At 43.6% G+C, this 23,731-nt stretch overlaps 3 protein-coding genes across 4 annotated transcripts in view; 1 reads left to right on the top strand and 2 right to left on the bottom strand.

The window, feature by feature from the left end:
- Positions 1-9,578, top strand: part of UTP20 (UTP20, small subunit processome component) — a 101,033-nt gene extending 91,455 nt beyond the window's left edge. Inside the window, 7 exon segments of the mRNA XM_006024210.2 lie at positions 1,679-1,811; positions 2,956-3,152; positions 3,551-3,622; positions 5,345-5,614; positions 6,793-6,919; positions 7,986-8,131; positions 8,245-9,578. Coding sequence (XP_006024272.1) covers positions 1,679-1,811; positions 2,956-3,152; positions 3,551-3,622; positions 5,345-5,614; positions 6,793-6,919; positions 7,986-8,131; positions 8,245-8,400 — 1,101 coding nt within the window. The 3' untranslated portion in view covers positions 8,401-9,578.
- A 154-nt stretch (positions 9,579-9,732) lies between these two features.
- On the bottom strand, positions 9,733-16,710 carry ARL1 (ADP ribosylation factor like GTPase 1). 2 transcript variants are annotated; one of them, XM_006024211.3, is made up of 7 exons: positions 16,556-16,710; positions 13,976-14,113; positions 13,189-13,270; positions 11,837-11,948; positions 10,913-11,091; positions 10,566-10,569; positions 9,733-10,094 (listed from the first exon to the last, which is right to left on the bottom strand). In XM_006024211.3, the coding sequence occupies exons 1-7, from the start codon at positions 16,557-16,559 to the stop codon at positions 10,068-10,070; spliced, it is 546 nt and encodes a 181-aa protein (XP_006024273.1). In that variant the 5' UTR covers positions 16,560-16,710; the 3' UTR covers positions 9,733-10,067. The 2 variants fall into 2 exon arrangements, with proteins under 2 accessions (XP_006024273.1, XP_006024274.1); XM_006024212.3 differs by lacking the exon at positions 10,566-10,569 and adding an exon at positions 10,140-10,145 and having other exon boundaries at positions 9,733-10,092.
- A 2,808-nt stretch (positions 16,711-19,518) lies between these two features.
- The window catches only part of NUP205 (nucleoporin 205), a 99,267-nt gene continuing 95,054 nt past the window's right edge, over positions 19,519-23,731 (bottom strand). The window contains 2 exon segments of the mRNA XM_006024209.3: positions 19,519-20,601; positions 21,949-22,022. Coding sequence (XP_006024271.2) covers positions 20,449-20,601; positions 21,949-22,022 — 227 coding nt within the window. The 3' untranslated portion in view covers positions 19,519-20,448.

The following is a 23,731-nucleotide window of genomic DNA, read 5'->3' as shown; positions in this document are numbered from 1 at the left end:
CCCCCCCCCCCCCCAACTTTTGTGAATTGTGATACCCAATTTAGAAGACTAAATAATATATTACAGTGCTTACTTCCTCACAGAGGGCTGGGCCCTGTGGGTGAAGGGATCCTTTAGGCAGGGACAAGCCTGAGTCTTCATTTGTCTGGACCCTTCAAAGGATTTGATGGCACTCCAGGGCGCCCAGACACCCCGGTTGAGAATCACTTTCTTAATTGATAACAACATCAATTTAAAATCACATTTCTGTCTATAAATGAAACCCCTCATGTGCCCAGTCACAGCTAAGGTTGGGGGCAGCAGGGGTATGTCTGTACAATACAAGACAATGTTGTGTTTCGGCATACTGCACCAGTACGTCCCATGTCTCAGCAGATCCTACTGGCACATATATTAAGAGAACTGTCACTTTCTAAACAGCCATTCTGAGTAACCTCATGACTGTTACTATAGCCCTCATCTCTTCGTGCATCAACCTCCACTCCAAGTTTGTCACTGTTGCTCATTGTGATATCTGCATTTCCTATTAGATAGTTGTTAGAGTAGTGCCTGCATTTGTCCTGAGATAACAAAAAATCATTTGGAAAAGAATGGTAATTGGAAAGATATGAGTGAAGCTATATACTCTTTTGGCTTGTGGACTCTTATGTTTGATAGCTGTTGGTAGATGGTCAGTCAACTTTGCCTAATCATGCAGCTCTTTCCTACAGAAATAAAAAAGAGAAAACATGTATTTAAACAAATGCAAGTTAAGTTATAAGAGTATAAAACAATGGTGGGAAACAGGCCTTAGCATGACATGACTCAAAATCCATTTATTTAAAAGAGGCTACTGAGTTAATGTCCTTTTAACTGGGGGTCAACAACCCAAAGTTCCTGTGTATGCACAAAGGTCAGAAATACACTACTATTTAGTCAAAACTATAGAATACATTAAAACAGTTGGTTCAGGTCCTTTTGTTCAGTTGCTGAATATCTCTTTAGTGCATGTGATGATTTGGCTTCAAATAACACCACTTCTTTTGATTCCAGTCCGCCTGTGATCACTGTAAAATCTTGGTCACAGGTTATTGGAAGCTGCCATGCATTTAATTAATAAGGAAGGGCAAAACTCTGAACAAGATAAGAGAGACCTAGGAAGACCTGGGTGATGTGAGATGACTGTAGATGAAGTTGCCATTATGCTGCCATTGTTGGTGATACTCAAATCACTACTATGTGCTGTGACATACCCCTGATGCTTATGTAGATAAGCAGGCTGACTATTTATATCAGTCAAGCTGATAGCTGAAGCCTTGATCAAGCTGAGGAGGCAGCTTACTAAAATTCAGTTTATGTTGCCTCCCTATAATAACATCAGTGTTTTTCATCTGATACAGATAAATCCTAAGAATTAGGTTTGATTTTAATCATTAGAACTAAGTAATATATTGCCTATAAGTAATAGAGATGACTGATGTAATAATCTTCTACAAAGATGCATGTTTTGCAAAGGAAATATTTTAGTGTAGTTGTTGCCTGTGTACTATATACATTATATACTATAAACCTGTCAGTTTCTTAATGTCAATAAGAGGACAATATGAGAGATTTCACACAAGAGTCAGATATATGCTGTGGAAATCATCATGTTCAATCCAGGTCAGTCATTGTAACTGTGTTGATTTACATTTCTTAGATATCTGAAGAGACTGAAGAAAAGGCTGCAGATAGACTGCTGTTCAGTTTTCTTATTTTGATAACAAAGCTAATCAAGGAATGCAACATTATTGAGTTAACCAATCATAATGAGATTTTGAGCAATATCTGGTGTAAGTACAAAAGTAACTACTACTCTATTAGAAGAAAGATCATTGGGATATCACAAATGTACGAAGTCCCAAATGTAACTGTCCAAGATTGGTCAAATAAGGTTTGCACACTGTCACTGGATCTCCAATTTATGGGAATAATAATAGAAAATGCATAGAAAAGATGCTAATAGAAAAAAGGTTAGATAGTCTGACAAAGCAATATGGCTTCCTGCTCAGGTTGTTGGGAAGTGTTTTGGAAAACTAAAGAGCAAGTGGATTCAAACTGGTAAGTGTTTGGCTGTAATTGCATCCTCTTCAAGCTTTCATTTCTCCTAGAAATATCAGGTTCTCTTGATGAAACAGCCAGTGATATGACGTGATCCAGCACTAGGGCTATTATGGAAGTTCACATAGTACAATTTAGAATAGCATGCAATTTATAGAATTTATAATTTCATAGAATTGATGGGGCCATAAGTGGTGCACTAAGATGTTCAGCTTGCTTTGTGTGCAGGATATATGATTGCTTGTTGGTAGCAGAGGACCTGCATCTGATCTAATGTACCCTTCAAAAATAACATAGCTGTTAAACATAAGAGATGACAAAGCTGGAGGTCCTGAAATTATACAGGAAACAGAAGCCCTGTGGGGGGGCAGAGGCCACGCATGCTTTCCTGTAGTTTATATCTGTGCCTGATGAGAGGTATTAGTTCTAGCAGTATGAGGACAACTCGCTTTCCATTCTAGGGCAATTATGAGTTTCTTGGCTGAGCCTGTCTATAAGATTTCCAATTGTGATAGGACTTATAACTTCATAATCTGTCCACTGAAAATGACTGACACCTTTGCAACTCACAAAAAGTTAGTGAACAGTAATGAACCATGTGCACCACTTAAGAATACCAGAGGTGGTATGTTTGGGAACATGGTGGTAGCATGGTGGAGGCTATTAGATGCTTACGGGTTCAGGGCTGGACTGAATGCAGAACCAGCATAGCATACAATAGCCCTGACTAGAATGGGCTGTGGTAACTGCAGTCCCCCTATGTATGTGCACTGTACATGCACTGCATGGCTGGGGTACTTGCTTAGGTTTCCCCTTATACCCAAACAGTTGTATTAGCATTTGTTACAATGACTTTCCTTTTCCCTGTTCCTAAAGGCCATGTCCAGTCCCATTTGCGGTATCCTCACAACTGGGTGTGGCTGACTGCTGCTCAGATTTTTGGTCTGTTGTTTGCTTCTCACAAGCCAGAAAAACTTGTCAGCAAATGGAAGGAGGGAAAGGCAGGAAAGAAGAAAAGTGCCATGTCAGAGCCATCAGCATCCACCTTCCTCACAGATGAGCTGGACAAAAAGGTTGGGATACTGCCACTAATGCCTTCTGCTCCCTGCCAGGCCAGTGTCTGGGTGGGGTTTCTGGTGGCAGGAATGCAGATTAGTGGTAACTGCCTGGCTGGCTGGCTCCTTTTTACTGTGTAGGTGCTGACCCCCAGTCATTTCACACACCTGAGCAGGCTTCACTCATAGGCATCAAGGGTGTTTACCCGGATCTGCTCAAAGACCCCAGGGATGTTGTGAAGGACATCTCTGAGCAGGAGTGCTGAGCACTGTCAGAAGTAACTTTTAGCTGGGTGCTTGCCTCCTGTTTGCCTTCAGGAGGCGTTCCCTGTAGCACTGAAAAGTAAATCCCTGGAGTTATGTGGCACCCTGTGTGATGCCCCCTTTATAAATGTACTGCCTCTTTCTCTCTGCAGATGAAGAAACTCGCCTTGGCGTTCTGCCACCAGTTGCAATCCAAATTTCTGGATCAGTCCCTTGGGGAACAGGTAGGAGTCAGCCCCCCTATGGGCATGCTCCAAGCCTGCGACTTGGGCATAAAGCAGAATGTCCAACCAGTGCCTCAAACCAGTGAAAGTTAATTGTAAATGCTGTATTTACCCGTATCCAAAATGACTTTGAATTTAAGACACCCCCTTCCCCAATTAGATTCTATATGTTGACATTTATAAATGTGTTATAATTTTCCAGGTGTAGAATCTAATTATTGGAGGGTTGCTTTAAATGTGAACCCTCCGCTGCTACAGCAGTGGAAGGGGGGCAGGTGGGGTTGTGGAGGTTCAGGTAGCCCCCTTGCCCTGTGCCCCCACCTCAACTCCCATATCTCCCCCTGGCAGCCAGTCAACCCCCACCGCAGTGCTTACACCCCCTGCCACCTGGTCCCCACAGCCTCTGCCCTCTTCCCCAGCCCTTACTGTTAGATGTGGCTCCAGCTTCATTTCCTCCCAAGCACAGAGCATGTGGAATTGCAGTCTCTGCCTGGCCCATGCTGCAGTGTCCTGGGGCAAGCAGGGGCAGAGTTTTCATGTGCTTTGTGCCCTGGGAGTGAATAGAGATGGAGCCACGCCTGACAGTAAGGGGTAGGAGGGGGCAGAGGCTGAAGAGGGCAGGCAGCTGCTGTGGCTCTGACTCCGCACCCCACCCCCATACTTGTATCCAAGACAAGGGGCTTTTCCCCCCATGCTGAACAGGAGAAAACTCCTCATCTTGTATTTGAACAAAGACAGCATGTTCAAACAAAGTCCAGGGCAAGTTCTATGTTCTGCTGAGGATAGCAAATGGCTTTAGGGTGTCCCAGAGATGGCTCCTGGCAAATCCTTTCTGTGTTGGTAACTCTCTAACTCTGTCAAGCTTCCAGAAGTGGCATTGCTACATCTTTTGCCTGCTACCGCCAGGTTCAAAGCCAGAGCAAAGCAAGGCACAATGCAGAGGGGAGACAGTATGTTGGAGTAGGGCTTTGCCATGACAGGTTCCTGAGAGGCCACCTGCCACTGTCCTGGGTAGCCCTAGCATACAGGGGCAGCAGAGTTCTGTCACAGCCACCTATCCCTCCTCCCCCACTTTGCATGCTAGAGAATTGTGGCCTGGCTGTTCCCTTGTGAGCTTACACTTCTGCAGTTGACATGAGTCATATGCATATCTGGTGCTCAGATTTCAACTGGAATCTGGTTTGAGACGAAATGTAGTCATTACCCCTTTATTGCCAGTCTCAGTTCATGGTAAGGCAGGGTGCATGGGGGTCCCCTGGCAGAGGGACTGACAAGAATATCACAGGGAAATCAAGGGCTTTTCTACCCCCCCTGTGGATGATGGTCACTATCTAGGGAAGTTGCTGGACAGCCATAGATAGCATCCTTGGTCTCGGGGCATGCTGCAGCCTCTGAAAAGGTGGGGAGCTAACTCTGCTACATGCTGCTACCTACTGCTTCAGCTGCTTGGCCTTGATGTCATTGTCTTGTCAAAACCCACTGAAGCTAAGGGAAAGACTTTCTTCAGCAGGCTTTGAATTGGGCCTAAAGTCAGATGTATGTGCTAAGTGAATCATAGAATAACTCTGTCTTGTGCAGTGGTCTGAGTCAGTCACATCCCCTCAAGCTGGATGAACTTTAAAACCTTGCTGGTGAAGCAGACACCCAATTCCTTGATACCTCAGGGTTGATTTTGGCATCTCAGGGAACTGCTATGACTAACTGGTCTTTTTAACTTTGAAGGTTATAAAGAATTTGCTGTTTGTGGCCAGAGTTCTCTATCTTCTGGCCCCTGACTCAGAGAAGGATGAGGAGGGCAAAGATGAAATGGATTGTGAAACAGGAGCACAGGATGCTTCTGAGGTTGAAGGTGAGGAAGCTCCAGCTCAGGAAGAGAAGGACAGTGAAGAAGCAGAAGAGAAAAGCAGGCCAGCCACACTGTTATGGGTGATGAAAAAGCTCTCCCTAATGGCAAAGCGAGAAGCAGCGTACTCCCCTAAAAGCCCGTTAAAGGTAAGTCAGAATTGCATTGTTCCCTCACTCCTTTGACTCAAGATACTACACGGTGAGGAAGGCTGTGCATTGTTGCCTTTAACTCCAAGGGAAATAATTAGGGGTGGCTGTCAGGAGGCAGAGAAGTTTGCAGTTGCTGAGAGATGAGAGGTAGGAACTCTTAGGAGGAGTAAGCAAGGTTCTGTCTTTGCCCTGTGTCCCTCTGGACCTTCACTCTGTCTGCATTAGTTTTGAATTTGAGTGAATTGGCTGGCATATTGGCACATACCAGTCTGGACATTCCATGTTTCTTTAACATGGGACATGTGCTTGTCTTGGGACATGTGTTTGTAGTGGCTGCATGGCCTGACTCAACCTAGAACACTAATGTAGATGCATCTCCTGGGGGCTGAAGAATTAAGAGAAGATTAATTGCATCAAGCTGAAGGTGAGGAAGAACCGGCCCTGGGACAGGGAGGAATGGTAATTGATACATGGCAGGCAGGGGAACGTGGAGCTTTCTAATGGAGGAATTGTACTTGCTGAGGGGGAAAAGATGAGGAAGGTGGATGTGAGAGGGACTGAGCCTTCCGGAGCACAGAACTGAAGAGGAAGCAAGCAAGCACAAGCAAGAAAGACCCTGAAAATACATTGCCTTGTCTTCCACTGCCTCTTTGCAGAAGAAGGACACAGAGTCTGTTAATCCTGTCTTCTAAGGCGATAGGCAGAGTGGGATGTCAGTCAAGTTGTTCTTCTAATGCACAATGGACACATGAGTCTCTAGAAACCCAGCACTAGCAGATTTCCCCCTGGACAAAGCAGTTTCCACATGTTTTGTCAATGCATTTAAATGCTCAGCTTGCTTATTTGTGTGCAGCTGCCACAGTGCAATTTGCCCCATGTTTATGCCTTGAGCTTTACCTCTCCATTCATGTGACTGTGACCTGAGTGTAAATAGTGAACAGGCTAATGTAACTATAACACATAGCTATGAAGCAGGGGCTGCTCAGCTGAGCAGCAGTGAGACCTGTAAAATGGTTACTCAGCCCTTTCTCCTAACTAGACTATGCAAATTATTTACTAAGTGTCTGAAAGAGACCCATGCTCATCTAGTGTTGAAGTGCATGGAACATCTCTTTGGGGCAATAAAATTAGTGTTTTCCTTCCAGTCTCTGTATCCAGTATGTTTGTGTTTTCAGAGAACTTGCATCTTTAAGTTTCTTGGAGCAGTAGCAATGGATCTGGGAAAAGACAGGATCAAATCATATCTTCCAACAATAATCACACCGCTGCACAGAGAGCTGAGCAGCACATATGCTGAGCAAGGTATGCTGTTTCTGTGTTAAGATGACAGATTTCTGCTTTATGCTATTGGGAGAGAGCCCCAACACATACCCTGCCTTGTATCTTGACTTCAGAGACCTGCCATTATTCAGTGAATTACAACCAATTAGCATATACCCAACATGTCTCTTAGATAAGGATCACATCCTGTTGGCAGGGTGGAAGTGAAGTTGATGACCCAGAAAAGGACAAGGGCAGATATGGAGGAGGGTCTTAAAGGCAAGAGTGTAAAGCTTGACCAGAAGGGGTCAGTGTAGTGACTTGCATTGACTGGGAGGTACAACACTGGTGGTCAAGGAAGAACAAAATATGGTTGAGGGTAGTGAGCCCTCTCTAATTAAAGTTGCAGTAGTTTCTTTACAAAACTGATTGCATTTTTTAAAGCACTCTGAACTCACAGTCCAAGGGGCAGCATGCCCTGAAAACTGTTCTACTGCTATAGGGCCTGGGGTAGAGTTACAAGTTTGAGGTAATTTGGTCAGGGTGCTCCCAAAGCCTCCCCAATGACCTGGTTTTAAAAGTATTTTCTTGACACATTTTCCCCAGCTTCCCCAACATGTGCACACTGCTAGATTAAGACATGGGGCCCAGAAGAGGCATATTCAGTGTCTGGGCGTGTATGGCCCATGTCACGCACACACAGTGCTGAGGCTTGACTGAGATGGCATATTTAGCATATGGAGCTGAGACTAGACAAGTTAGATAGGAAGGAGTAAACCCTACTGACATTTCCTACCTGCCACACACACTGTAGTTAGCTTTGTCCCCTCCCTGAATTTGTTGCATCATTTCTGGCCCACTGCATTAGTTGTGGAGTCAATACACCAGTGTCTCTTGAGATTAGTGTTCTTGAAGAAAATAGTGACTTGCAATACTGAATTGACCTCAACAGCTATGTTTTATATTGTGGAGAATTGTAGGGACAATTATCTCAATTATCTTTGTTTTGTGTGTTGGTACAACTGGAATGAAATCACTAACATACCAGATGAATTTGCTGAGGGTGTGTGAGGACTAAGTGGAGTATGTTTTCTGTTTGGTTGATCAGATCCAACGCTGAGGAATCTTTCACAGGAAATTATAGAACTGCTTAAGAAATTAGTTGGCCTGGAGACCTTTTCGCTTGCCTTTGCTTCTGTGCAGAAACAGGCCAATCAGAAAAGGGCAATCAGGAAAAAACAGAGGGCTTTGCAGGTAAGGTTTTGTTTCCTACTCATTTGCAGCTTAAGAAATAGTTAACAAGCATGAGGAGACAGACTTGGGGAACTCCATTCTTAAAGTAATTTTTTATTCCTTTTTTTATTCAGACTGTAGCAAACCCTGACATTGCTGCCAGGAAGAAGCTGAAGAAACATAAGAATAAAATAGAAGCAAAGAAGAGAAAAATAGAGTTCTTGAGGCCTGGATACAAGACCAAGAAACCAAGGAGTCATGCACTGAAAGACTTGGCAATGGTAGAATGAAGGCAGTTTTTTTCCCCAACAAGCCTACTCAAGATATCTGGAGTATATATTTAATATGTAGCTTCTGTCACCAAGGGACTGCAGTAGTGTGTACACAGTAGTGTGTACTCACGAGGACTTAAATTTCAGTGCTAGGATTCTGGAAATTTCCAACGCCAAAAACTGTTGTTGCAGCCAGATATCAGTAGATGAACATAATTTCCTCAAACATAAACTGATGATACTATTTTTAAAGATGTATTTATTTGTAATTTTAATGTCCATTGGCATCTGTATAATCACCTCAAGTCTTACATAAAGCCATTTATTGAGCTTTCCTCCCTTAAAAAAAAAAGTGAGCTACAGCCTGGACTGTCCAGCCAAAGCCTTTGGTTTGCTGTGCATTAATAAACTATGGAATGGATACTATGGAATGGATTTGAGTACAGTTTAATGTACCAATACCATGGATTTTTCTAATTAAAATGTGCTGCAAGCACACTGGAATTCATGTATGTTTGCTTCATTTTGTGTCAAGCAATGTTTAAAGCCCCAGGGCCTAATCTTACTCAGTAGCCTAAGATTTATGAACTCTAAAGCCAGCACCAGGAAATAAAAGGTTGGGGGATTGGTATCTCTGGTTCAAGGATGTAGGGTACCAAGCAGAGATACCCAAGAAGCTGTGGGGCCAGGCTACAGCCAAGCAAAAGTAAGCTACTACTTCTGGCATACGGTATGTTGGAATAAGACTATCAAGTAATCTCTCTGGGTAAGTAAGTGAGGGGGAATGCTGGTAAGAAAACTAACAGAGAGTTGTCTTCTGCTCCTACTATAGTGCTTCTCAGAGGCACTGGTGGATTACACAAAAACTTCAATGGAGGGTATGGGCAAGACACCTTTTGGTATGCTTTAAACCAACATTAGCTGTATGTGGCTGTGTAGTTAGAATGCCGTCAAACCTGTTTCTAGTTCTTTGTATGAGGGTGCAGTACTGTTGAGTGGCTGGGGAAAAAGGAAGAAAGTATTTCCACCATTCCCCCAGGCTGAAGTGGTACAAAGAAGTGACGGAGATATGGACTAAAACTACTCTGCTCATTTGGGTACCTGTGCCAGATACTCTAGCTATACTTCAGGTACCTACTATATAATAAATAAGTAATTACATTAAATGTGGGAAACTCTCCTTATTTTACACACAGTTTTCATTCCTAGCCTCAGAACTGATGAAAAGGGATCCTTCAAGTAGAAAACTAACAGCAGTGTATTTATTGGCTATAGTCATAATTAACCTCAAATTTCACAGGCATTGAGAAGGGGGAAATATACACAACAGAGGAAGCTAGGCTACCCTAATGACAGTTCAAGATTTTATTAGTGTTATTACATGAATAAGATAGCCACTAGAATTCAAAACAATAGAAAAACTCCAGCAAATATTTCCAATTCTCTTCCATACAAATTAACATAAGTACATACCTTTAAAACAAAGGAAAGCAAGACAATGCAGTATATAATGTACACAGACATTCAGTTTGTTCAGTGTGTGTTCGCAATTCAAGATAAGTTATCCACTTTTTACAGAAGTCAAATTCAGTCAGTCCTATTTACAATAGCTGTGGCATTAAACTTGCTTGACTGCAGAAAGAGGGATGTTGGATGTAACTGAATTTTATTGGTCAAAAGTCTGCTTACTGTCGGCTCTTCAAGGTCTCCACTTTATTGGTCAAAAGTCTGCTTACTGTCGGCCCCTCAAGGTCTCCCCCAGCCTGTGGAGAAAAAGTTTGGTTTACTAGTGGCACTTATTCCTGTGCAATTCCAGCCCCTTTTGTATTCAGAAGGCCTTAGCTATTGTGTCTTTTTAACTAAAAGCATCAAAACAATATGGAAGATTTGTTTATTAACACTGAGTCAGCTATTGAAGCTAAGAAACTTTTAAAAATCTTTCATTCCCATTAAGGGCCTGTGAATAGAACAAGAGTAGGTTTGAAACAAGTTACAAGTTGACAGCATAATGTCAGACCTCTATTTTTCAAATTCAACTCTGGAAAGAAGAGACTGAAGAGATCACAGAATAAAAGGCCTGGCCAGGGACCTCAAGAGATCATCTAGTCCAACTCCTGCCCAAAAGGACAGCTAGACCATGCTAGACAACCTGCTCTTGAAAATCTTCCAAAGATAAGATTTAGCAGCCTCTCCAGGTAGCCTACTTCAATGCTCAGCCACTCTAATGAGCTTCCTAATATCCAACAAAAATGTCCCCTGCAGCCACAGAGAATAACCTAACCATCATCCTCTTTATAACTATCTTCAGGTGTTTGAAGACTAATCAAGTCTTTTCTTCTCCAGACTTAGTTCCAAGTCTTTCAATCTTTCCTTTTAAGTCATGATTCCCAGTTGTCTAGTCACTCATCTTGTCCTCAAGTATATCTGTGTACTTGACAAGTGCACATTTTCCTGTTAATGCTAAAGCTGTGGATTCCTGAAAGGGAAGACTTGATCACTAACTTTATTTTATACAGATACAGCTCCTTACCATTCCATGGCCTCATCAAGCCCAGTGCCTTTGGTTGCAGAAGTCTTGAAGATCTGCCATTTTCGGTCCTTCAAAGCTGGTAGGCCAAGCGAGTTTGCCATTTCTGTAGGAGTCATGGCCTGTTCCATGTCCTGCTTGTTTGCAAACACCACTAAAATGGCTTTCTTCAGCTCTTCTTCCTAAAACAGAAAGTCAGATAAGTCACTGGGCTTCCCCCCACCCCCATGAAGAGGGTTAAACAAACATACAGTTGTGTTTTAATGCAGCAAAAACTTATGTAATGACTAAGAACTAAAGTGACTAGACTGAGTATTGTTTTTTCAGTTCCATTGATATGCTTTATGAAATCCCTTCAGAAGACAGATTGGGGCTTACAAATCAAGCTACAATTAAAGTTTGATGTAGACCCACTTTACTGCCTACATAACACTGCTTGGATCAGTTTTGTAACTAGAGACTGCTTACAAAATGTTTTATTTCCCCTATAAATTATAACAAAGTCTACGCATGGATTTAAAGATTTACAACAAAAGCTTACCTACTAAAACCCAATTCCATCATCCTTGCTTGTGACGTAATGTTCTACTTAAATGCAAGTCTGGCAGTCAGCCCTGAGTGGTGAAACATTTTAGTAGCCAGCCATTCTATTAAACAGATTATTATAGTCAAACCTGTTGGTCATACACAGGCTTGTCAAACCTGGCAACATGGTAAGATGCAAGGAATAGAAAAAAGCATTTAAGTGTGTTGCAGAACATCCACAACCAAAAACTTGGCACAGTGCTGTTCAGAGAGTACAAGTGAGGAAATCGCAACTTGATTCCAAGAGCAGATATGCACTTGTTGTTTTAGATTACAAATCTTGCCTCAAACAATAGCTATCATTTTAATTATATAAACAGCATCCTTTTTTTAATTCCTTACCTCCAACATAGCGACAAGTTCTGATTTTGAAATGCCAATTCTGTCTCGATCACAGCTGTCTACTACATAAATGACTGCATCTGTATTTGAGTAGTAACATCGCCAATATGGCCTAATGTGGGGGGGAAAAGAAGAGGAGGGTGGGTGTCATTCATGTTTACACCTGAAATGTTATTGGTGCTTTGGCCATAACTTGAAAAACCCACTTTACCCAGGGATAGGCACAGTTTTCTCCCAGGAAAGTGACACTAGGAACAACTAGTAGCAGAAAGGAAGGAAAAGAACCCTGAAGGGGGAGAGGGCAAAACAACTTGAGCATAATTATTTATTGGGAGAATAAGGTTCTGCCAAAGGAAGTTTAGTTATTGAAAGGAGGAAAACACAGCAAATCTCAGTCCACTGTTTCTGACCCTAGCTTTTGCAATGTTTATCAAAAGCCTAGCTGTGTAAAAACATTAACTCTGCCATGGATTTTTCTTGTTCAGACAATAGCTAGAACATCTAAGCAGGCAAAAGATGTGGTTTAAGCAACTCTTTTAAAACAGACTGGCCACTAACAAGGATCACAGGTAAAGTCATTTCAGAACTGTTTTCCTCAGGATCAACAGCAATTTGCAGCCAAGTAAAGCAGTAACCGTCTTTAGCAGAGAGGGAGAAGAGAGTGCATCTAACACACCTGGGTCCCCAAGAGAAAACCTTACTTCCAACTCCTATAGTCTATTTAAAAAAAAACAAAAAAAAACCAACAACAAAAAACAAGTCTGCAATTAAGAGTAAGCACTACTAGTTTATACTCTCTCAACTTACTGCCTAAGATAATGGGTTATTTAAAGTGATTTAATACAGGTTTCCCTCAAGAACCAGTTTCGAGTATCCACACTTAATCTATATCCCATTTTGGCTATCATGGTACTCAGTTTTGAGTAACCAGGGTTTTCCATGGCCTCACATCAGCCTGCCACCTGCCATTTTTCCCATAAGCCTTTTGTCTTGCCAACCACAGGAACATTCAGGAACTTAACTCCAGCAGTTGGCAAGGGAAACCTGTACTTCTGTTTGCATATGGGTTCACTTTCTAGTTGGTTTTCGTATCTAAAATAGGGATAGCAACCTTTAATTCTATTACGTAAAAGACTAAAAAGCTTTCTAGACAGCAGTATCTCATATTGATTGGCTGCTTTTGAACAAAAACAGGCTACAAAACCAACTCAGAGTGATTTTCAGAAGTGCCAAGTACTCTGGAAGCCAAGTGTGAATCTTAAGTACTCAACCATCTGAAAAAAATTATCAGGCCCTATTCCTTATTCAAATTATTAAGACTGAAATGGCAAAGCTAAAATAATATTTGTTACCTGATACTTGTCTGTCCTCCCAAATCCCAGACTTGAAATTTAAGATTCTTATATGTTACTGTCTCAACGTTGAAACCAATTGCTGAAAGAAAGAGACCGACCATTTTGGTGCTGCTTTTGAGGAAAAAAACATTCCAACAAGGTTCTAATAAAACAGGTGTTACAATATTTTACTTATCGCATTTGAAGAATCCGATTTAAAAGCCTATGTAATTACTTAAGTATGTGTCTCAACAGACTGTAACAGCTTCAAATAAGCATTCAAAGAATATTTCAAGTGAAATCAAAGATGCAGTATTTTAAAAAGAAAAATAAATTCAAAGTTACAAAAAAAGCAATATATGTACAGGACGTAACTGTAACTAAAACTTAGAGAGCTGGTTTCGCTATCAAATAAAGCAGTAAGAATAGGCTTATCATACCTCCTTCCCTGCAGTTTGATATGAGGAACAGAGACAAGGTCTCCAGAATTCATTTTTAAAGCTACATTTCACGCCCAGATTTTGCTGAACTACCATTACAACTTAGTCCACATTTATATCCTGCAAATAGGAACTTACTTAAAAAAAAATCACGGTAAAATTTAAGCAAGTCTCAACACTTCTTTCAGAGCTCCCACAGCACACAATAGTAACCATATACTGTTAATGCAACATTAGGTTCCAAAACCTTGAAACCCTTTGAAACAAGTATAAGGCCAACACAATTTATACATGTGCACATTTCAGAAATATAAGTTATTTGTAGTGAAACAGGTTGCAGGGGAAGGGGATGGGGGCTCACTCACTGGGAATAGTGGTAACAACTTCTCCAACTTGTAATCTGTAGAGAATTGTTGTCTTTCCTGCCCCATCAAGTCCCAAGATCAAAATTCTCATCTCCCGAGTGCCAAACAAACTGGAAAAGATGGTCGAAAAAAAGCCCCCTAAAAAAAAGGAAAAACAGAGTAGAATCAGATTTCCGTACAGTGTAGAAACAAAACCAGGAAGTCCGACAGCTTTGATACGTCACGCTAAGCAACGGGAAGTACTGCTACAATACTAGGGTTTTTCCCTCTGACAGAACTGGATCCAGCTCAAGCTGTTGCTAAGTTAGCTGCCTGATCAGCCATCCATACCCTTGCTGTTTGCCTCCAGATGTTCCACTTCAGCCAGCTAGATCAGGTTGCAGCAGCCAATGTTCCTGCTGTAGTTAACATTTACTGCTACTTTACCTTTGAGAGACAAAGAACTAATTTCTGGCACTTCTATTTCCCTCTAATTGCATCTGTGTTAACTGTACAACAGTCTCCCTGCTAAACTAAAAAGAGTATGGAACAGCATTAATATATTTATTCAAGTCTCCATCCATCTCTAGAAGTGCTCATCTAGATCGGAAGCAACCTGGCTGAACAGAAAGGTGACTTAAATCCGTGGTTCCCAACCTTTTTAAACTGCGGACCAGCATACATGCTCAGTATAAAAAAAAGGGTTGGCTACCGCTCCACAGTATGCTGGTCACTTCTGGACTTCCAGTCTGGCAGCTAACCCTTTGTGACCCAGTACCGAGCTGCAGCCCAGGGGTTGGAAACCTCTGACTTAAGTAGTAACTTTACCTGACTACATTTCCACTGCAGAGGAAGACAAGCTAGTATGGCCCAGCAGGGGTTCCTTTTGGGCACAAGTTTTTTTAATCTTTATGGTCAAGTATTAACTAGAAAAACTGTCACCTTAAGTCTTGGAGTAAGTGTTCAAAATTTGGCTTTCCAGAAGATACTACTAGATGGAATTCCCAGATGAAGCTTTACATTAAATGGTTGTACTTAGAGAAGACAACTCCTTGTCAAATCAAAATACCACCTGCCCAATATTTTAGGCTCCAAAAGGGAAATACTTTCTGGTGGACACTGTTATGCTGGTGCAGGAACATAAAAAAAAGCAAGTCATATTACCTTCAACGCCAGGATTTAATCTTGAAGTACTTTTGAGTTTATGTGCTATATACAGCTATTTTAAATGCATCAGGTTATTGCCTCGTGACTTTCATTCTCTTTAACTTTCACCCTAACACCCTAATAAGATGCTTATTTAATAAAAAACTTTGAATCACCCAAGGCAAGTGTGGGCTATTAGATTTCTTTAGGGAGATAAAAAGCTCCAATCCATTTGTTAAGCTAGCTGTTGGAATAAACCCTGCTTAAATGGTATCTAGGCCAGGCACCATGCTATACTTAGTGGATGCAAGTGACACAGAAGAAAAGAATTCACGGAACTATTAAAAATCCTCCCTGACTAGTAGTTTAAAGACATGCATAGTGCCGTAACACAATAATTCTCCATCCCCACCCACAAGCATTAACCGCTATAATGTTATAAAAGTTAATGAGAAATATCTCAGCTTAGCATCCTACTCTGTCTTCCACTTGCTGCTCTGTGGTAGCTGTTGGAGAAGAATGCAAAAGCCCCACAGCACTCCCAGCGCTCCATCGATAACAGCCCATGTGCAATGAAACTGGGCATGCACTACATTAGCACCGTGATTTGGGATGCTACAAACGACCATCACTAAGCACAGTCTGTGTTTGACTACACCTGGCCTTGCATTAGCACAGCTTTGTCTGGTTAGTTTCTCTGACTGGGACACTGCTGGCTGCTGCCATGGCTGTGGGTTTTGACGGGGGTTTCCATTCTGTGGGACTGAAACCCAGAGGTTCCTGGCTAGAGTCCTAGAGCCAGAGAAGCGGGGCTGCAAGGGGCCTCCTGAGATCAAACCCCTCCTGAGGCAGGATCATCCCTATACAAATCCATCATTTTTCTAAACTACGTAAGACCACCCTCACCCCTGACCCAGCCCAGACCTAGCAGCCCAACCTGCCCCAGGTAAAGCAGGGCCACCACAGCAACCAATGTCCTGCTTCTGTAGAAGGTGAACATATGCTCAAGAGAGCCCAGCAGAGGACTAGGTAGAGCGAGGCAAAGACCCCCCACAGCTGTACCAAGTGCACCACGGGGTGAATTTCCTCCCTGACCCCAAATCTGGCAATCGGCTTGACCGCGAGCAGAAGGGCAAGGCCCTCTGGCCAGGACCTCGCAGCTCTGGTCCCGGCAGGAGCACCGGCACCCCCCAGCCTGGGCTACAGCCAAGCCCAGAGCCTCTGAGGCAGCATCTAGACACCTCCGCTCAGGGGCATGGATTTGGGTCAGGAAAGAGGGCGTCCCCCGGCCCGCCCCATCCCAGGGCCGGACTGGGCGGCGGACGGGGGCGCGACCCTTGTCCGGGCTCGCCCGGGTCGGGCGGAAGGCGCTGGGGCAGGCCCGACCGGGCAGGGGCAGGGGCTGGACGGCGCGGGGCCTCTACAGAGCGCGGAGGAGCCCGGCCCGGCGCTCACCCATGACGAGCCGTTGCTCCGCGCCACCCGCGCGACACCAGACCGAGGTCGCCGCCTGCTGCTTCCACGTCGAGCGCTTCCGCAGCCAGGTGAGCGCAGCGCCCGCCCCTTCCGGCCCCGCCCCTTCCAGCCGCCAGACGTAGCGCGGGACTCACGGCAAGGGCGAGGGCTGCCGGGGGGTCTGCGCATGCGCGCTCCGCTCCCCCTCGGCGTCCCAGCAGATTTGCTGGTTGCTGTAATACCAGCGCGAATCTGCCGCCGCGGATCGGGCTCTAGAGCCAGCTGAGGGGCTCCAAAGAAGGGTGACGACACGAGGGAGGGGGCGGGGCATAAAGGAAGGCTGACGGCTCCAGGGAGGGTGACGACACGAGGGTAGGGGCGGGGCTTGGTACGTGCGCCTGAGCTGGCGCCGCTGCCGTGTGCACCTGGGCTGCAGCGGGGAGCTGCGCAGTCCCCAGCGCTGGGCGGGGGTGACCTAGGCGTAGCAGTGCCCGTGCTCTTTCATGGGCGCTTCTCCTGCTGCTCGGCTTTGGTCTGTAAGGATCAGCCCGCTACCAGGTAACACTCAATGCCCTTAATTTCGTAGCAGCAAGAATCCCCTACAGTAACTAAGTGCGGTGGCTGTTGCAATGACCCATACTTGTTTCAGTGAGTTTTAAGCTACAGGTAGGGTTCTTGTTCCAAGTGACAAAAAAGCAGGCATCAAAGCAGAATTAACACAAACCCCAGGGCTTTACTACTGTTTTTTTTTTTTAATTGTGGCTCTCTTTTAAGGTATTTCAGGAAGGGTCAGTGACATCAAGGTTTAACTCATTTCAGAAAATAAAGAAGGCAACATAATAATAATAATGCTAAGTCTTCCTACCTTTCTTTCTCCCTCCAAGCTATTCCTGGAACTGCTTTAACTAGGACTGGCTGGTAGTGCTGGCACTTTCTGGATGGAAATACTATTATGCATCTGCACAGCCTTTACAACATGTTATATACACAGCCAGTTATTAAAACAAGATTCCCTAAAAAGCCCTAAAAAGTTTCTAGTCTAAATGATAATTACAGTTCACTTGGTACCATTGTTATCATTTAGAATATTAACTAGCAGTAAGAGTAATAGTAATAATGCTGTAATACTAATACTAGTGTAATATGAAATAGTAATGATAGTAATAATAATGCTGTAATACTAGTGTAATAATAGAAATAATATGATTCTAAATAATTAGTGTTGTGTTATAATATGAAATAACAAGTAATCCTGATAAATATGCCTATGTTATTAATAAATGTTAATGTGTTGGATAGAAGGTGGCCAGAAGTGAACAGCAAAACAACCTATGTTTTAACAGAGAAAAAGAGCAAAGCAGAAGAATGGTTTCACTTAATGCTTGTTTTAACTAACTTAATAGGGTCTGCCACTATATATAAACCTTGGTTAAAATTATGCAGATTATTACAAAATTTATTATCCAAGTAATAAACTACAGTGTGAAGTTACAGCATCATCATTCACATTGGGGTAGAAGTGAATAGGTCATGTCTAAAATTTCCTTGCCATTCAGAGTCCTAGCACAAGTGAGAATTATTTGCCAAAATAAAAAAAATTCACAGAACCACAACCTTCGCTCAAAGCAGGACCAGCCCCAACTAGATCATCCCAGCCAAGGCTTTGTATAGCCAAGTCTTAAAAGCCTCCAAGGATGGAGAGTCCACCACCTCTTTGGTAACCTGTTCCAGTGTTTTACTACCCTCCTCATGAGAAGTTTCTTCCTAATATTTAACCTAAACCTCCCTTGCTGCAACTTCACCTTATTGCTCCTTGTTCTCTTATCTGTCACTGATCCAGCTTCATTCTCTTTGGAACCATCTTTCATGCAGTTGAAGCCTGCTATTAAATCCCCCTCCCCCCGTTCTTTTCTTCTCTATTCTAAATAAACCCAATTCCCTCAGCCTTTCCTCAGTGCCCCAGGCCCACCATTTTTGTTGCCCCGAAACTGGACACAGTACTCCAGATGTGGGCGTACCAGTGCCAAATAGAGTGGAAGGATCACTTCCCTCGATCTGCTGGCAATGTTTCTACTAATTCTGTCCAGTATGCCATTAGCCTTTTTCACAAGAGCACACTTGGCTCATATTCAGCTCATTGTCCATTATAACCCCCAGGTCTTTTTTTGCAGAGCTGCTGCTTAGCCAATCGGTCCCCAGCCTGTACTGGTGCATGGGATTGTTCCATCCTAAGTACAGGACTGTCCACTTGTTCTTGTTGAACCTCATGAGATTTCATTTAGTCCAGCCCTCCAATTTGTTGAGGTTTCTCTGAATCTTAGCCCTACCTTCCAGCATATCCACTACTCCCAACAGCTTGGTGTCATCTATAAAATTACTGAGGATGCACTCCATCCCATCTTCCAGGTCACTGAAGATATTGAATAAAACCAGCCCCAGACTGACCCCTGGGGCACTCCACTTGATCCTGGCTGCCAACTAGACACTGAGCCCGATGAGACATTGAGCCAGCTTTCTATCTACCTTACAGACCATTCAACCAACCCGTACTTCCTTAATTCCATTAATCTGTTCTAGAAATACTATACAAATACCATCATCTTACTGTCCCTGTCCAAAGATGCAGGAAAATGCACTAAGCCAGCAGATTTCCAGAATTGTCATTATACTGTACTGCAGAGGGAAACCTTGCCACTTATTTTCTGATGAGGGGAGGGGCAGGGGAATAAAAGAAATGTGAATGCAAGGGGGAGATAGAAATGGCTCAAAAATAACTAGAACTTCATTAAATAAACAGTTTATATCTAAGACTACTCTTTCAAAACTAACAACTACAAACTGAAAGACTGGACCACAGATTCGTATACAAAAAATATTTCAATCGATTCTGCACACAATAATTTGATCCTAAAGTGAATAAGTACAAAGCAATGGAAACTCCAAAGATAGAAATCATTTGCAAATATACAGAGTTAGAGACTAAATACTGAAAATGAGGAGGTTCAGTGGCTATGTATACCACAGAATCTACTGATTTACTAGCCTTCTCTATGTAAAAGATGATTAGGTGTCTCTTTCTCTTATGGGTCTCATCTCTCCCTACCAGACAACCTTGCCACCTATATTTCTTTATCCCATATTCCATTCTGTCCCTTATCTGTCTTATATCCCTTGCCTAGCACAGTAGCAATGCACCCATAAAGGAAGCCTAAGACTCAGGCCAGGCTAAACAAAGAAGTAAGCAAGCAGATACCAAGCTTTTCCAATCACATTTCCTCAGCTTGGGTCAACCACCCTCCCTATATTTCACATTCTTAATATCCAGAATTATAAAAACGAGGGTAAACATGCACCTATATCTGCCGGAAAAAGGAAAAGGCAAGAGGGACCAGAAACAAGACAGCAATTGGGTAGGACAACAGCCTGCCACCTGCCAAGCCATTTTAAGGACACATTTTATTCTCACATACCAGACCCAGAAATCCATTTTTCCAAAGAGTTTGTGAACCACAGTGAAGAGATGGCATCACTCGGAACAGTAGAAATGGGGCTTGGCAGTTTTGCTTTTCTTTTAAATTGTCACATGGATGTGTGTGTAGTGCACAGATACAAAGTTTAAAATGCTCACAATTTTTTCTTATCTCCAGTGTCTTCAGTAACGAGTATTTTCAGTCCATTTTCAGTGATCATGACTCGCTTTAAAAAAATCCTTTATTTTTCTAGTGAGAATGGGTGCAGGTAGAAAAGAATACACAAAACTGATCCATTAATGATAAGAAAAAAAAGATAAAATATTTTTGCCCATTATTTAGAAAACATAGGTGTATAAAATCTGAGGGAGGCAGTGTGTCCTGGTTTACTGCTTGCAGAGGCAAGCAACATGAACAAGTCTGTCAGGTCCTTGATATCCTTAGTAGACCACGGATACGTCTAACAAGTGCTTGAATGAAGGTGTAGCGTGATCGGACTTTAGAGTATAATCCTTCTATGTCAAGGAGCTTTTTCTGGAGAGATTCACCAAAGCTGTTGGTGGCTTCAAGCTGAAGCTGAGGAACAGAAAAGATTTGTTGAAATTGACAATGTCGAGTCCTCTTTTTTCTAAGGAGTCTTCTTGCCATCCTCAACTACCAATCACCCCAATCCCAAGCTCCTGCACATCTGCTTCAAGCACTCTCCAAGGGGCATGAATTCTTTTGCCTCCTTTGGTAAACACTAATCACATCCTTCTCTGCTGTATTTCAGTCTAATTCAGGGCTGTGCAATTGGCAGCCTGTGGGCTATGTACAGCTACCTAAGGGTTAACTTGTGGGCCCCAGGCTCCTACCCAGCCTCCACCCCACTCCCCAACATTATGCACCAGCAGCTGGGTTCTTTAGGCTCCTCCCTCCTTCCTCTGGCTTCAATTTCCTGTTCCTGCTCCTGGGGGTTGGGGCAGCACAGCAAGAAAGGGCCAGGGTGCCAAGCCTGCCTGCACAGTGGGGGACCAGGGAGCCTTGGCTGAATGTACATCGGGGGACAGGGTTGGGCTGCTCACACCAAATGCGAAAGGAAGGTGCCCGGCTGTCCACACTGCAGGTGGGTGATGTGGATGGGACAGGAGGGGAGTGCTGTACATGCAGCAGGGAGGAGCCAGGCTGCCTGTGCTGTAGGAGGCATGGGCTGCCTGAGTGGCTGGGAGGGAAGAAGAGCACGCCTGCCCACAAGGGGTACAAGGGGAGTGCAGCACTGGGCTGCACACGCAGTGGGGAAGAGTCGGGGTTGGGGTGCTGTCTGTACAGCAAGTGACTTCGGCCTGCAGCTCGTGTAGTGTGTGGCCCCCGACTGCCTGAAAGTTGAACAGCCCTGGCTTACTTTATATACAAGAAGGCATCTATGGAAAGATTTTTTTTCTTGGGTGAATCAAAGTAGTTACCATTTTAGGCTCCAAATATGCATATCCGTCCTTTTAATTTAATAATGCAGCACAGCCTGCTATATATGTACCTACAAGTGTTTGGAGAATAAGGAAAATAGTGTTCTATATCTTAACCTATTAAACTGAAGCCAATAATTTAATAGTTGCAACTTGTTTGCCAAATTTACGAGAAAATAAGGTCATGGCCAATAATACTGCTTGCCAATTATTTAGCTCTCTGTATTTTGTTTGGTATGTTATAGTTTTGGGACATTAATATAGTTACATGTGCAGACTGAAAATGCATGCAAGGTGACTACCTCTATCAAAAACTTTTGACGGATGTGTGATGTCTTATTTGTCCTAAGATAATAAGGTATTTAACAGCAGGAGATCACAGATCATTCCTAAATTACAGACAGACTGCTGTCCATAATGGCATGACAACTGCATACCTGATGGCTGCTATTTTAAGAAGATTTTATCTGCATCATCTCACCTGATCTATATCATGCTGGCTCACTCGATTCAAACCACTTCTGAAATCCAAATTAGGCTCTGAACTAAAGGAATCTTGAAATGAAAAACAACAAATTAAAATTCAACATCCTACACTACTGAGCATCAAACTCTCTAACATGTGGGTGTGAAGGAAGCTTAAAACACCAAATACCAACTCATGGGTGCATCTACATGTACACTTTAATGCATAGTTGCCTATTTTACTGTACATTAAAGTGTCACAAAAAACCAAGCTATTACGCTAATGCACAGTAAAATAGGCTACTGCGCATTAAGCTTCACTTTAAAACTATGCATATTCGTTATTGTGCATTAAGGCAGCCTAATGTGCATTTTTTAGTACTTTACAGTGGCAGTAATAAATTTAATGCGCATTAGGAAAAGCGCCTTAAAGTATGTGTAGATGCACCCTGTATGTAACAAACCAGAACAGAGAAGCAATCACAACTGATCTTTCTATCAATGAATTCTCTTTCCAACATTAAATGTAGTAACTTCAAGTAGCTGATTGCTGTGGCTCAGGGATCAGCAACCCCCAGCACACATGCCAGAGCATAGCATGTGAGGTCATTTTCCTTGGCATGCCACAGCCAGCCTGGACTCTGAGCAGCTGCCACTGGCTAGAGCCCAGACTGCTTGCAGCAGGTGGCCGGAAGGCTGCAAGCACATGGCAGAAAGTGGCCAGAGCAGCACAACCCCAGCCCCTCTTCTTTCATCTGCCTGGAGGCACACATGCAGCTGCCACCAGCAATAAGTATTGGCCCCTCGTGGTTCCTTTGCCTCTGACATGCCAAGTCAAGGTGTGGGTAAAGATTGGGGTGTTTTTGGCATTTCAGACAAAAACTCTGCAAACCACTGCTGTGGCTTTTATTCCAAAAGGGGTGCTTCTCCACTCAGTTGCAGCTCATTAAACATCTCCACATAGCTGATGACTTCTAACATAAAGGACACGGCAAACCGCGTTAATTCTTCAGCAGTCCTGACCAACCAGTTCCTTGCTACTTCATAAAGCCTCATTTTGCAGGGAGGTAAAGGAACATCATTTACTTTTCACTATATACACTAGGCCTGTGCAAATAGGGAAGTATTTGATTCAGATTTGGCCAATTTGGACAGTGATTCGAATCACTGTCCCCATTCGATTCAGTTGAATCAGAATCAGAGATTCGGTACCGATTCGGATCGGCCAGGGAAAGGCAGGCACAGCTGGGCAACTGCAGGTTCTCCCACGGCTCCTCTGGCTGTGCCTGCCTCTCCCCGGGCAAGGAGAAGCCCCCATGCCTGCCCTGTCTGGCCCCAGCCTCCTGGCACTTTTTTATATAAAGCCCTGCACTCACCGGCTCTGGCAGTGGGGATCCCCCCCTGCCTGGCACCCATGCAGCCACTGCCCTATGGCTTAGGTGCAGCGTGGCTCAGCAGGGCACTGCATGCTATCTGGGAGCTGGGGTCACTGAGGCTGAGCGGTGCCAGGCTCCAGCTGACAGGTGCAGCCACCCCAGCTCCCAGACAGCGCACGATGCCCTGCCATGCTGCAACAGCCACTGCGCAGGTGCCAGGCAGTGGGGGGGGGCGAACCCCACTTCCCCCTGCTGCACAGGGGGGCTCTGCCATGAGCCCCCAGAGGCCCTGATCACTGCTGCTACAGCTGGTGAGTGCAGGGCTTTTTTTCTTTTCTTTCTTTTTTTTTTTTTTTTTTTTTTACAAGAGATCCAGTTTTCCTTGCTCTTTGTTTTCTTGTCTTTTCTTTTTTTTTTTCTTTT

The sequence above is a fragment of the Alligator sinensis genome, unplaced genomic scaffold (assembly GCF_000455745.1).
Source record: "Alligator sinensis unplaced genomic scaffold, ASM45574v1 scaffold166_1, whole genome shotgun sequence".
NCBI lineage: Eukaryota > Metazoa > Chordata > Crocodylia > Alligatoridae > Alligator > Alligator sinensis.
This window is presented reverse-complemented; position numbering and strand designations above follow the sequence as displayed.

Bases quoted from the DNA above. Each gene is read 5' to 3' on its own strand.
- ARL1 (XM_006024211.3), bottom strand. The intron at 11,949-13,188 runs GTAACAAATATT...CCCCCACATTAG, and splicing joins GGAGGACAGACAAGTATCAG to GCCATATTGGCGATGTTACT. The intron at 11,092-11,836 runs GTAAGGAATTAA...TTTCTGTTTTAG, and splicing joins AACTTGTCGCTATGTTGGAG to GAAGAAGAGCTGAAGAAAGC.